At 34.6% G+C, this 15,589-nt stretch overlaps 1 protein-coding gene across 4 annotated transcripts in view; it reads left to right on the top strand.

The window, feature by feature from the left end:
- LOC149529110 (CBBY-like protein) overlaps nucleotides 1-9,156 on the top strand; it is a 266,235-nt gene extending 257,079 nt beyond the window's left edge. For 3 of the 4 annotated variants that reach the window (XM_089808815.1, XM_089808814.1, XM_089808811.1), the window contains 2 exons: nucleotides 8,512-8,626; nucleotides 8,792-9,156. In XM_089808815.1, coding sequence (XP_089664941.1) covers nucleotides 8,512-8,611 — 100 coding nt within the window. In that variant the 3' untranslated portion in view covers nucleotides 8,612-8,626; nucleotides 8,792-9,156. The remainder of the gene's footprint in view (nucleotides 1-8,511; nucleotides 8,627-8,791) is intronic. The other variant, XM_089808813.1, reaches the window with a different exon arrangement.
- The last annotated feature ends 6,433 nt before the right edge of the window (nucleotides 9,157-15,589 follow it).

Genomic DNA, 15,589 nt, shown 5'->3' with positions numbered 1-15,589 from the left:
CTTCCATTTTCAAATCTGCTATTATCTTGATCACAAATCAATTTTAAGGGAATATACAAATTCTTTACAACCTGTGCATATATTCTTCTTCTATTTCCTTTAATACTTCAATCCTTTTTTTTGATAAATGATCCTTTATACATATACTTTTTAACCTTTCAATTCACACCACTTGATAACTCTCTTATATTATTCTGACATATTTATACATGCATAGATACACACTCACATATATATATCAGATTTGACAAATCTGAATATATATTATTTGTCTCACTAGGGCTACACATCACTGAATATTTCTTCTATATCACTCACACTTATCACTTTTTTAAATTCTTATTTATATGCTTATTTTACTCTGAAAAGACATGCCGTTTTAAAACTCATACCTCAAAAAGCACCTTTCATTTATCCTCTTCTTTAATTGCTGCTTTTACTTTAACACATCATGTCCCTTCATAAATAAATTACACCTTTTCTTAAGTGTAAACGCACTCATTGATATTTTATGGTTGCAAATTTTTAACCAACCATTTACTAATTAGCTATAGTGGCTAAGGTCATGGGCTCCCTTACCCTCCTCGAGAGACAATGCTTTCAGTACCACTTCTAGGACACTAAGTCCAAGCTCTCCCTCATGGACTCTCTAATCAGTCCCACGGTTCTCTACAGGGTGTTGGTTTAGGGCCTGTCTCTTCTTGATTCGGATTGGGCCTTGATTGAGCGGGTACAAACGCTTCTCCTTCACTGGATTATCCGATGCCACCGTTTCACTCCTCACAACATTGTTAGGGCAGTGGTTGATGCTCATCCTTTCCGACTCAGTGCCATTTTTGACTTGATTTGGTTCATTCACCACTTTAGAGGTTTCGCAGACTCGTCAGAAGGCCGACACAGATACTCATACCTTGCTTACTGCTCCTTACAGGACATAGCCAGCTTGACATGGGTGACAAGGGCTTGCTCTTGGTATACCTAGGCCACTATCTTACTGAACTCGATTGGGATCAACATTGATCATCTTTCGCCATACCAGTTCTTGTTGGATGCTCCCACACACCTCCTCCCCTCACAACAAGAGCTGAACGAACACGTTAGACTCGACATTTATAGGCAGGACATCTCCACGACTTGGATCAGCCCTCCTGGAGGTTTACGCCCTCAGATGGCCTTTTGCTTAAAGCATTTTCTAGAGATCTGGGATGGTATCATTGTTCGCCCCTCTTATTTGAGTTGTTGTTGGTGTCATGCCCTCTGCATTGCCTTGGGGTCTTTTAGAGACAGAGCCCACCGTCTCCATTCCCAGATTGATCATCACCTGACTAGAGAGGAACGAGTGTGCCGCCTTTGCACTTTATCCGAAACGGAAACAGAGACCCATTTTATCTTTAGGTGTCCCATCTAGTATGAGATCAGAGGTAGATTCCACTGCCTACTCAAAGACTGCAAATCCTTCTCGGCATTTTTTAGTTACTTTGACTAGAGATGCTTGGCACTTTATCTTCGGGAGGCCTCCCAACTCAGAGATCACACCAGATAGGTTAGACCTTGGCTTGGGTTCTTTAGACAGAAACAACCTACCCCCACAGTTATGCAAAGGTAGAGGCAAATGCAGAGGTGGAGCCGAACCAAGATCCTTGCTAGTCCTAGTCCTTATCCCTCTATACGGGATTTCTTTGTACCGAGAAAGGACTGATGGCCCTCTCTTTCTTTTGCTTGTTCTCTTCATTTTTTTCCCCTTTTGTAGAGCTTTTTTTCCTGGTCACCATGGGGTGTTCTTGCTGGTTACTTTTCTCCACTGTACTTTTGTATCTTTCAGTCCCTTAGACCCTTGGTCTCTTGTTGGACATTAATATCATTATCTTGTCTTATCTTATTAGACATTATACATATCGTTGTTCTGTTAATGAGTTATTCATAATTTGTACTGCCATGTTTCTGATTATTGTTGTTTGTCTATTAAATTGTCTCATTATAAAATTGCATCTCTTTATAAGCTTTGTCTGTGTCATTTTCTTTGCCGGGCATTATGCTTGACCAATTTGTCCTTTTTGATTTTTATCTCTCACTTTTGTCATTATCCTTTCTTGTCCTTTTCTGAATCATAACAAAATGGAATTGCATCCTAGTATGTCGCTGACTGTTATTTTTATATTATATCACTGTCATATATCTGACGTTGACTGATGATAATGAATAATTGTTTTGCTTTCAACCAATAATCATTGCTTATAACAATTTGTTAATCGTGACCCTTCCTACTGAACCCTGTCTATACTTTCATCAGGCTCTTGCTGTTTATATCTTTTAATGATCACTGTGAATACTATGTACTAAAGTATATACTGTTGTCTTTTATCGCTGCCTAACAGTAGCCAACCCATCTCCAAACAGTTCTTAATTTTTATTAAATAAACTTGTACTAACATGAATCGCTTTCCCATGTGGTTGCTGTGTAATATTTGTTGCTGCACTTCTCAGATAGTAACCCTCGATATCACTTAATCCAAGGGTATCATGCCTTATCTAAGATCATCGTGCCTCTGTTGACTTATGACTGTAATTGCATGTAGTTCATTCTCCTTAATGCAATGGCAAGCAATACTGTCTTTATTGGTCTTGTGTCTTTATCGCTGTTGTTCAAACTCGTCTCAAATATAGCCAAAAATACATAAATCAGCTTTCTATATAAATATCTATTTTCACATCATTGACTTCAAGGACAGTGAAGTATACATTTCATATTTATATAGGTGTATCTCCTAATCTTGTCTTTGACTTTGACATCAATGACAATATTCCATCAGTTTTGCACTAATCAAAGATGGAGAGTGCACAGTTGTTACCTCTGGTATCCAATACTTTTGTTCACCCAATTTGTTTGTCACACTTCGTGGTCTAGACTCAAACACTGTAAGGCTCTCTATGAATGCAACCCTGGGATGGATGGATTTCTATTACATATTACCTTATTTGAGGCATTCTCTCCTATTCCGATATCCGAGTGTGCAGTGGCTTGGGTGCGATATCTAAGCGTGTGGCGGCTTGGATGCTTTAAAGCTGGATACCCATTTATATATTGAAGGTGACTCCTCAGGTTAATGATGGAACCGTTGAGTCGAGGTATAGCGCGGTACATGCTTCTTGGGACTGTTGAGTAAGCTAGGCTTTCTCGCAGTTGTGGTGTAGGCGAGGTTATGTACCTAGCCGAGGTGTAAATTGGGAATATGTTAGTTGTGTATTCCCTCTAGCATGGTTGTGGTGTAGGATATCATATGACATGTATCCGAGGTGTAATCAGGGGTTGTACTAGGTGTAGGTTCCATCTAGTATAGTTGTGGTGTAGGATATTGTTTGAGATGTATTGGAGGTGTAAATTGGGACCGAGCTTGTGCCAAGGCATATGCAAGTTTGTGGCGTAGGGTCTTGTCGTAGACATGATCTGAGGTGTAATTATGGGGTTGTGTAGTGTCGACCACACGGACATAGTTGCCGGGTAGGAAAGGCTTGGTGTCATTCCGAGGTGTATCTAAGTGGTCTAGGAACGAGAGCTTAGGGCTTGCTTGGAGAGGTCACATTTAGGGATGGTGTCTCATTGAAAATGCTAACTATAGTCTATGGTATTACGGTGAAACATTCCTAGAATGCTCAAATGGTGACATTAGTTCCTGGCATGACTTTGGTGGAAGTCTTGCATGAGAGGTTCTTGGGTATCTACATTGTAGATGCTAGATCCAAGCAACACTTGAATTGGCAGAAACAAAGATGTCTAGTGACACCATGTGTTCATGTAGAGCTAAGCTTGGGGATATGTGGAGTTGGACTTGCCTAAGGTTGGAGGATGCTAGGCAATAGGGTTCTTACAAGAGTAACCTGATGACTGTGCAAGCGTGCTTTTCAATGAAGAGTTCTCAAGGTAGAGCTCAAGTGGCATGAAATCTATGATGGATTCCGTGGCATAACTTGGTGTTATGCTGCTCCCAACGGAACACACCCTTGTTGCATGTAAAGTAGCAATGGTCTAGTACTAGAGGTCTAGGGCCTCTCTTGGGTTTTATATGCGCGAAGACGGAATGCCTTTGCTGGGTTCTAGAGCGTACTAAGTTCATTGTCGAGCTTTTTTAGGCGAGCTGGTGGACAATGAGCTAATCGAGAACTACGTTGGGCTTTGAGGTGCACTAGTTGCTTGTACGTAGGAGGTTCTCATGAGATTGGCTCGTGTTTTCTACAAGTCCTCCCTCTACCCAAATCTACCTTGGTCTAGCTTGTGTAAGTCATCTCATTGGATGAGACGTCTTGAAGACAGGTGTCCAAGTGTAGAGATGGATTGATTCAGTTTTAAGCAAGTGGGCTTGTATTCCGCATAGGTCCTTTTGTGCTTGCTCGGGTAGGTGTAGTCCAGGTTTTAGCTTGTGCAGACTTGCGAGTCAATGGGTATAGGCTACACACCAGTGTCGAATGGGTTGGTCATTTTGGCCCCATTACACACCCCATGGTTTTTATACGTGTGTGGTTGTCCCAATAAAATATCATGCACAGCAAGAGGAGCTACATCACAGATCACCTCATCTTTGAATGGTTTTATGGAATACGATATACAACATTGCTTGTTTACTTGAATGTCTCACCCTTGGCTTACCCATCTCATATAATATGGTTATGGGTGTGGTGTTGTTTTCCTATTTAGTCTTTCTACAGTTTCAACAAATACCAAATTGTTTTGGCTACCACTATTAATGATAAAATGTAAAGCTTTTCCTCCTACCCACATTTGTGAATGAAAGAATCTCTAATCATCATCCAAAATGAATACCTTTGCAGTGGCCACTGTGGCACATGGGTCAATCTCAATGGTTTGTTCATCTTCCTTTTGTTTTCCAAAATCTATCACCTCAGGTTCACTAGTCTCTTCATGGGTTTCCATTATTAAATTCATTATAGTTCTGCAATCTTTAGTGTTATGAGAGGGACTTTTTTTGACTTTACACCACATACCTAATTCTTCACCTATTTTCTTCACACCCCATGTCTTCTTTGCTGGTGAATTTGGAAATGGGTCCTTGGCTATTTATTTCCCTATAGGTTTATTGCCTCCGCATTTCCATTTGTTGTTCATTGGCTTTTCCCTCCTTTTTAGTTTGAACTTCTGCTCAACTTTTGATGCATATTTGAAAGCACTAGACAATGTCTCTATATTCAAGAAATCCATGTCGGTCTAAATGTATCTATTAAGACCACTCTTATACTTCAAAACATGATGGTTTTTTGAGTTTTCAATACCAAGCTTTTCAGAGAGAGAATGAAATATAGTGACTCCTGAATTGATTGGTCCTTTTTCTGTCGAAGTAATTGCCATTGCATATATTTCTGTTCATAAGTATCTTAAGGGTAAAGAAGATATCATTCACAAAGTATTGCACCTAAAAAAATCTCTCCCTCTGAACAATGATCCTGGGAAGTTAGGTCCAGTGGTTACTTTGTTAGAGACTCTCTTCCCCAAGGATTCTTGTCAGACTCACTTTGAATTTGATATCTAATTTTTTGGTGATAAGTGATCACTTCCTCATGATATAGACAGGAGTGGGCCCATAGAAATCATGCAGTGACACACATGTATTTCTAGACTCCTGATGAGTATCAATCTTCTAAGCTCCTCCGTTGGGTTAGAAGAAGTTTCATACTCCCTCTTATTCTAGAAGAATCTCATTATCTCAATCATCAAAGATGTTTTCTTCAAGAGCCTCACTTTATCCACCTTGATCATCAGGGTATTTGGAGCTACTATCATTATCGATAGATAGATTATTTTTCGTTAATTTTAAGGCAAGCTCAGACTTATGTAGCTAGGTGGAGTCTATGCCTAGTACCTGCATACACCTACAACACCAACCAACAAAATATATTCAACATAAATATACATATATAAACAAAAAGAATACGCAAGGAAGGAGAAGTGCGACATTGTGTAGATCTCCTGCAAGAGTGACTATGTCTGCCTTCCCTCATCCTACAGATACACCAAGCAAAGAATGTATATAAGACATGATGGATTAGTAGGGTTAAATTGATCCAAAATCATAATCGTGAATCAAAAGAAACCATATTCATAGTTGTAACATTTATATAAATAATGTGTCAAAACTATGTTTTGAAAGAATAGCATAAAACATGATCGAAAGTATGATACTAAAGCAAGATCAAAGCACCCTTATGCAATTCTAATCACATAATAGTTCCGCGAGGGTGGGAATCATAAGATAACAGTATGCGTAAACTGCTAACAAGTTATTCCATAACAACATCAGGGTACTATCTGAATACATATCTAGCTGATATTCATTTCATCAATAATAATTAAATCAAAGGACTCCATATCTCACAATAGATGGTATCAATAGGATTGATGGGTTATCATGTAGATAGGGAATTATTACAGATCGCGGGAGATGTTTTGTGCTAAGTAATGTTCAATATCCTAATCAAACAAACATATTATCAAACGCAATCTTACAGTATTGCATCTTCTTAGTCTTATCATTGTCAAACTGAATCACATAACATAACAGTTAGGACTAAACAATTAGACAAAAACCTACTTTCAAATAACCCTAGTATACTAATTATATCTCCGAGTACTTCAAATTATATGTCAAGGTTAGAGGGGCATTACAATCTCACCTCTTTATCACAGCTGCCCTTTGCAATGGTCACAACCTTTCACAATTACCACTCTTTGGAAGGGTCACAACCCTGAATCATTTGTACCCTTTGAAATAGTCACAACCCTTCATAGCTTTTTCTCTTTTAAGGTATCACTTCCTTTTTTCATTTCAATTTTTTTTTCTTCTATATCTTTTTTTAATTCCCAGCTTTCCTTTTCTCTTTTTCCCCCCTCCAAATGAAGACCTCCTCTCTCTTAAACTCTTTAATACCCATGTTTGAGGGAGCCACAACATTTCATTTCATGCTTTTGACCATTCATTAAACTTAACTAAATTTAATTGTGTTATATTGTAGGTTTGTTATTATATATTTTTTCATTAAAATTTAATTTTCTCTTGTATTTTAGTTTTATTATTAAATCCTATTTTTTAATGGGAACATTTCGTAAAACTACGGAATCTTTGCTAGAGTTTGGGTTGAAATTTATTTGGAAGAATTCAAACTTTTTCTATACTAAACATGACTAAAGAGGTCTAAGCAAAATAATTAGATACTCTCACTTGCCTTATTTGAGTGAAAAATGGGAGTTGATGTTTAAGAAATTGAAAGCAAGAATCTATAAGATCACCTCAGCTTCTTTCCCTTGTAGATGGATATCAAGTTTGCCAAAAGTTTTTGGTTTCTTATTAAATATAATATTAGTTTGCTTTGTTACTTGGTAGTTTTCAATGTGCTGAGCGATTTTAATGATGGGATGGGAAAGGCGGTAGAAAAAGGTAGTTTTCCCAGGCAATGTGGAGGTCTTGGGCTTAAAGACTTGAAAGCTATATGGAAATTGTCTTTATGTGAAATAGATTCTAAAGGCATCTGAAGTGTTAAGCTCTAGAAGTATTAATTAGAAACAGTAGAAATTAGTTGACATTGCGTCCAAATAATTTCCCTTTTGTAAAATTCTCAGATAAATTATTTGTGTTAATTTTTCTAGTAGCATTTGGAGAGCATGGAAGAGTGTTAAGCTCTTGTTGAAAATAAAGTTTATGTTTCCAAAGCTGGCAGTGTTTTCACTGCACATAGATCTATTTGGTGGATTTAGAATAGAAAAGCGGATTTCTTTCACTTACACAACAGTAATATTCTAAACAGTGGGAATCCAAAGGGTATTAAATTATTAATGTCTGTAAAATTTCAAACCTTTTTCATCCAAAATTCTAGCAATAAGTAACACATGACAAGCACATGATTTACATGGAAAACCTTGTGGGAGAAAACCGTGACACAATATTGCTTGTATAAAATTCTTCTTAGGAATCTTCTAGGCAGGAATAATTGGGAGACACCAATCTCCTTTCAGGGATTCACTAGAACCAACTCACCGGAGACACCAATCCCCACTATTCAGTACCAATTTAGCAAGAGGCCTTCACAAACTCCCCTTCCCCTAAATTCTCCTCACAAATTTGCTGCAATTTCCGCTCATAAGTGTCCTACACAGACACTTTGAATGCAACTGATGTCTTCTTGGTAAAAAATGCTTTTAAGTGCTTATACTTACTTTAAAACAAAAGTGTCAAGAGGAGATCTATTTATTACTGACTTTTTGGGTACAAATAACCTGAATTTGATAATCAAAACCCAAAATGACAGTGTTCATAAACAGAAATATGTTTATCATCAATATGAATTTTGTCTATCAAAATATATAAGAATATTTTTAATTAAGTTTACCTAGTTGTACATATTAAATCATTGAGAACACTCTAAAGCTCTAGTAGCTAAATCCTCTATTTTATTTTTAGCTGAAAAATTGAGGGTGCTAATAAAGGCTGAATTATGTTCCTTGTACAGTTCCATGTTCAGGGCAGAGTTTCCCTCTGCAATGGCTGTTGAAGAAGGATTTGGATTTGGAGAATTGACTGTTTCTAAAATATGCAGAATGGCAAAATAGCAAGACATAATTAATGTAAGTACCTGTTTCTTAACCTGCATGCAAAAGGTAGCCCTTGAATTTTTTGAACGATGGGAAAAGTCCAAGGAATATTACCTAATCACATTTATAGCTCCTGTTTAATTGTAAATGCATTCATTCAGAAGCTAATTAAAAAAAACTGATATTTTGAGCATGAAGTTCCAGAATGGCACAGGTTAAATCTTTTGGCATGCTACCTAGAGACAGTGTTGACTTAAAGATACTAGTGTATTTCAGCATGTACATGTGCGTCTTTGAGTTACAAATGTTCAGAGGGTTTTGTGCCACTTACATTATTTTTTAAAGATATTAGCATAATTCGGCATGTTTATGTGCATCTTTGAGCAACAACTGTTCAAAGGATTTTGTGCCACTCAGAAAATTATTTATTTGGTGAAGTCATGTTTTGCAATATCGACAAGGTACCTTATCAAATGATAAGGTTTATCATGGGATAAGAATACAAGAATATTTCTTATACTCTCAGTTACAATTATAAAACTGTTGGCATTGAATTTGAATAATCTTCATGGCAAGTTTACTTGAACAAGTAATTAATTAAGTTCTATGAGTCTTGGCATTCGATATCTTTTAACTTTTGGAATAGTTGTGGAGTCGAAGATAATATTGTCATGTAACTTATACATGAATTTCTATCATGATTAAAGATTGATTTTGAGTTTGAATATCCTTACCTTTTAAAATGTCATTACCAATAGTTTTGTTATCCACAAAATATGGCCTTGTTCTGTAAAATTCCCTTGTTACTATGTTTTAGTTTATTAAGAAGACACTCATAATGGTTTCATAAACTCATTATATATGTTCTGTTTGGCTTTGAATTTCATGAGTTCATTTCTAGGTCTTACTGTCTTGTATCCTAGATGAACTGTAGCAATTTTTTAACAAATCTTGAAATTCATGGGGTTAACTGCTAGAATATGCTCACATCTAACATTATTTTCCACCCATATGCTTGTATTTCTTTAGATGTAATTACCACATCCTATTCATATTATTTAGTGGGTTTAGTGGTTGTTGAGAAGGTGGTTAAACAACCTTGTCCTCTATATGGATGGATATTGATCAATCTACTTAAGTACATGAGTATGATGGTTGTGTTTGTTAGTTTTTGTGTTGTGTATATAATGGTTTAACTGATTTCTGCCTCCTCTCCAAAAACATGAATATATTTGAGTGTAGTATTTTACAAGTTGTATTGTAGACCCTTTCTACAATGGTCGGTTCACGGTAGTCATAGTTCCTATCAAAGTCTCTTGACTAAGTGTTGTGGGTAAAAGTTGAAAGAAATTCTGCAATCTTTGACACATGGCATCAACGTGCATCATCAGAGGATTCGTTTAAAAAAGGTCCCAAGAGCACCAGACAAGCTTACATGTATCCCTCTTAGTTGTGCTTGTTCAAAGAAGACTGTGGGGCCCATTTCTCCACGCACTTATCATCACAAGGATTCTTCTATGTATACCTCTATATATGCCTAGTATTCATAAAATAAAAAAATGTGTATCTATACACATTGAGCAAGTTCGTCAATTGTAAATTACTACAATATAGAGGAGTCTTTTTTATTATTTTCTTTCCTTGAATGTATATTGTGACATTTGTAATGTTTGGCTTCACTTCCAACCTTTGCATGTTTACTCTTAGTAAATTATGAAGACAATGCCTTTGTAGATTTTCTCTTTTTTTTGTTTATTGGAGTGTATTGTATTGATTTCTTTTGCACCTATTCTAGCTTATTTATGTTGGCCTTTTTGTTTTCCACAATATTTGAAGGCTAATGAATCATATACATTTTTAACTCTTCTATTAGCTTCTAAAATGGATATTAGATTGTACCCTTTCCGGGTTGTATTCGCGTACTCATACTTAACCTCTAAGAGGAGTATTTCTATCTAAGACAAGGCCACTTCCAGCATTATATCTCTCACTTGCATGAGTTTTACACCTATAAGGAACCACCCAATTTAATCTAGACCCTCCTTATACTTTGTATCGTGTCCACCATAAAGTAGAATCCTTGGAGCATCAGATTCAAAAGTTTGGTGAGGTGTCACTATGAACTTGCAAAATGTTGGGAAAGCCTTGGCGCATCGCCTTGTACCACAAACTTTTTTATTCTCTTGCACCATCTCTCTTTTCTCAGTTTAAGGAATGAAGAGTCAATGTCTAAACTTCTAGAGGTTGTTTTGTGTGCTCCAGGTGTCTATACACAAAACTTCCCAACTATTCTTTACTAAGTTGTGAGCCACTTAGAGCTTAGTAGTTTTTTATGCCATGCTTGATGTGTCCTTATTTTTAAAGATTGTTAAAAGTTAATGCTCTCTTTGGCAACTTAGCTTTCAAAGTTCTCTCCAAAGCACTCTATGTTGCAATGCAATGAAAATCATGCAAGACATAAAGGTCTTTCTCTGAGCCTCATGGATCAACATGATTAGCATTGTTCCATTGTAGAACATTTTTGCTTGAAGTAAAAATAAATCATGGATCATAGAACCTCTCATTTTTGAGATATCCTATGTGATTTACAATGGGAAAAGTAGAATATTGATGCAAAACACCATTGGTATAGTCCTTCGGATCTAGGCCATGACAATGTGGAAATCACATGTGAGTTGAGGTAATGTATTGGTTGATATTTGTTGTAGAAGTGGTTATTTAGGTCATCAAAGAAAATATCTACATGCCCCTTTGTGAGGACTTGCTGCTACTTGAGACCCTTCTCCTTGAAACACTCATTATATGGAATCCTAGTCATTTGGAGAAGACAACCACCACCTGATGAGTAAGAGTAGTCCATTGTTGACAGTTATTATTAGGACCCTGATTCAACCTCCACTGTTTTGGAAAAGTTGAGATTCTCTGTGAGGGGATGTCTTTATTGGTCAAAGCACAATGCAATGTGTTGAATCTTGGAATGGTGTGAGAAGACAATGATGTCAAGTGTTGGGCTGAACTAGAACTTTTATGCTCATTGGAGAATGAGTTGTTTCTAAAAAGGAGTACAAGAGGAGGCACTATGTAGACTTCAATTTCAACCTCTGACTATGCATAAAATGAGACCTTAGTCAAAATGTTTATTGGCAACATGTGGATGCTATAATGTCCCCATTGGAACTCACTTTAATTTTTTTCTAACTTCAATTTACTATTTATATAATCTTAGATGGCTTATAGTTGTCTATAAATCTTCTTATTGAAAACCAACAAGATATATTTATTCAAGTTCTCTAAAACACCTAGTTTATATTAAAGATGATTATCTCACATTAAAGAATAGACCTTATTTATTTATTTATTTATTTTGTTCTCTTGTTCTCTTATAAAATATCATAATAACACATTTTCCCCATAAATCTCGAGTAATGTGTTTGTAATTATCTTCCATGTTTTTCTAATTCATATTTAACCCACTTAAAATGATATGGTTAATACTCTCTTCTTATTCATTCCTTTAGTTATTAAATCTCATAAGTTCCATTTAGAATGGGGCAACTTCTTTATTTCCCCTTAGTACTTTATTTCAATGTTGCTCCTTATTAAAAAGTTCCTTTACTAATATCCACCTTTACATTTATTATGTGTCCTCTTATTGAGTAAGGTGGCATATTAGAGAGTCCATTTTCCTTTACATAATGAGGAGGCTATAATGTGGTGGCAACTTATATTAGTTACTTTAGATGTGTATTTGTTGTTGTAATGATGTTAGTTCCCACACTATTCTTTATGTTCCCTTTATTTTATTTAATGTTACTAAAACCATACTCTTATTCCTTTTTTAGATATGATTTAACATATATATTTTTGGTTGGTAATGGCCAAGGATTTAACCCATAACTATGTGGTGATTCAAATATTTACTATACTATTACATCCCTTAGTACATGTATTTGGGGAAACGGATCACTTTTGTTTGGGATGTTTTTGCAATGTATTTTTATGTGGTGATATATAATTTTTTGATGGTTTTTTGGTCCAACATTTTTGCACTTTTATACTATTTGTACCAACCGATGTGACCAATCATCAATGGTGCTGACATGTTTATAAGACTATTAATATATTCTTCATAACATATTTAGTTTAGGAGAATCATTTGATTTGTTTACAAATTATTTTAATTTGTTTAGTTATTATTTAGAGTATATATAAAATGATATTTTTTATTATTAATTTATTTTATTTTATTATTAATTAATTATTGATTCCTTTATATCAATCATTTAATTATGTATATTAGAAATATTAAACCATTATATTATGTGAGGGATATTACAGTCCTACCCTCCTAAAATTGCTTGTCCTCAAGCAATTACAATTTTTCATTTCATTGACTAGATAAAAAATTCATCCATGATTTGTTCAATTTTGAATTTGAAATGTGCACTTATATATGAATGTTATGAGTGATTGTGATATATAGTTTCAATGTCTTATTGGTGTAGTTGATTCATTTATTGGTCTTTTTGAAGATCAATTTTTTTGAGCCATTTTTGTTTCTTACATGACATCTTAGAGGATAGAAATTTAATTTTCTTAGAGTGTTAGATACTTATCTACGAGTAGGCTTCCACAAGGTATTTGGACTGCATGTTCATACCTTTTTTGGACTTTTTCCCTTAAGGATTTTGGCATCATATTCTTACCCATCTTGGACTCTTTCCTCAAGGCATTCAAAACCATGTCCTCACCTATCTTGGAATCTTTCCTCAAGGCATTGGAACTCATGTCCTTACCTATCTTGGAATCTAATTGACTTGTGTGGATTTACTCTGCCTCTCCCTTCTTGACAATACAATACTTTAATCATGAATTCATATTCTTTGTGCTAAATTATCACTTATATTGAATGCTTACGATCATGTTTACTTGACAAGATGACAAGATCATGCTCTAATACCACTATAATGTCCCCACTAATAGGGTTAGTTAAGGACAAGTAAAAGTTGCAAAAATAAACATTAGAATCACAATAATAATAAAATTAACTATATTATTCTATCGTCTAAGTTAAACCCAATCTTAAGGATGTCTCCAAGCTAAATTATCACCCATATTCAATAGTTTGACCTTTTATTGATTGAAATGCTTATGATCATGTTTACCCAACAAGATGGTAAGATCATGCTCTAATACCACTGTAATGTCCCCATTCAAAGTCACTTTAATTTTCTTCCAACTTTGATTTACTATTTTTATAATCCTAGATGGCTTATAATTGTCTATAAATCTTTTAATTGAAAACCAACAAGATATATTTATTCAAGTTCTCTAAAACACCTAGTTTATATTAAAGATTATCATCTCACATTAAAGAATAGACTTTTATTTATTTATTTATTTTGTTCTCTTGTTCTCTTATAAAATATCCTAATAACACATTTTCCCCATAAATATTTAGTAATGTGTTTGTCTTCCATATTTTTCTAATTCATATTTAACCCACTTAAAATGATATGATTAATACTCTCTTCTTATTAATTCTTTTAGTTATTAAATCTCATAACTTCCATTTAGAATGGGGCAACTTCTTTATTTCCCCTTAGTACTTTATTTTAATGTTGCTCCTTATTAAAAAGTTCCTCTACTAATATCTACCTTTACATTTATTAAGTGTCCTATTATTAAGTAAGGTGGCATATTATTAGAGTCTATTTTCCTTTACATAATGAGGAGGCTATAATGTGGTGGCAACTTATATTACTTACTTTAGATGTGTATTTGTTGTTGTAGTGATGTTAGTTCCCACTTTATTCTTTTATGTTCCTTCTATTTTATTTAATGTTACTAAAACCATACTCTTATTCTTTTTTCAGGTATGATTTAACATATATATTTTTGTTTGGTAGTGGCCCACAAATTTAACCCATAACTATGTGGTGATTCAAATATTTAATATATTGTTGCATCCCTTAGTACATGTATTTGGGGAAACGGATCACTTTTGTTTGGAATGCTTTTTGCAATGTATTTTTGTGTGATGTTATATATTTTTCGATGGTTTTTTGGTCTTAACATTTTTGCACTTTTATACTATTTGTACCAACTGATGTGACCAATCATCAATGGTGCCAACATGTTTATAAGACTATTAATATATTCTTCATAACATATTTAGTTTTAGGAGAGTCATTTGATTTGTTTAGTTACTATTTAGAGGATATATAAAATGATATATTATTATTATTATTATTATTATTATTTTATTATTAATTGATCATTGATTCCCTTATATCAATCATTTAATCATTTATATTAGAATTATTAAACCATTACATTATGAGAGGAATATTACAGATGCTTGGTTAGATATACAATAGAACCCGTCAAAGGCCAAAATACCCTTGTTGTGTCCATGTTAAGAAATGAGCTTAGTACTCCAACGAATTATTTTTTCCACCCAACAATTGGAAATGGCCCAAACATGTTGACATCATCGAGAATGCAACTCTCCACAAGTCGTTCATATAAATTAAGACTAAAGATACTATTTTAGCTAAAAAAATAAAAATGTACAGTTATTTCCCCTATTACCATCCAATGGGTAGAATGTTATACTATATAAAAGAAATTAGGGAAAAGTGGAAGATATTCCTAAAATCCAATTAATGGGTCCTACTAATAATTTAGGAGATCAAATAAGTCAAAGTAAGTTGTTTTAACATCTAGAGAGGGCTACAATGCAAGATTTCCCTTTTATGCAAGCACCTTGTATAGGAAGTTTTCCCTTAAGTGCATTTTCACAAGTGAGACTGATGAAAGCAAAGATCATTAAATGTCAATGTCATTCGTGTTTTGACCAAAAGATTCTGCGAGTTGATGTTAATAAATAACATTAGTTTTCCAAAAAGAACCTAAATACTTTGTCAAGGGAAAACATGCAAGAGCTTAAACCAAATGCATTGATCATTTGAAACAACCATCTTATAAAAAGTG

The sequence above is a fragment of the Cupressus sempervirens genome, chromosome 11 (assembly GCF_028749045.1).
Source record: "Cupressus sempervirens isolate cs-2001-9-10 chromosome 11, ASM2874904v1, whole genome shotgun sequence".
In the NCBI taxonomy this organism is placed as follows: Eukaryota; Viridiplantae; Streptophyta; class Pinopsida; order Cupressales; family Cupressaceae; genus Cupressus; species Cupressus sempervirens.
This window is presented reverse-complemented; position numbering and strand designations above follow the sequence as displayed.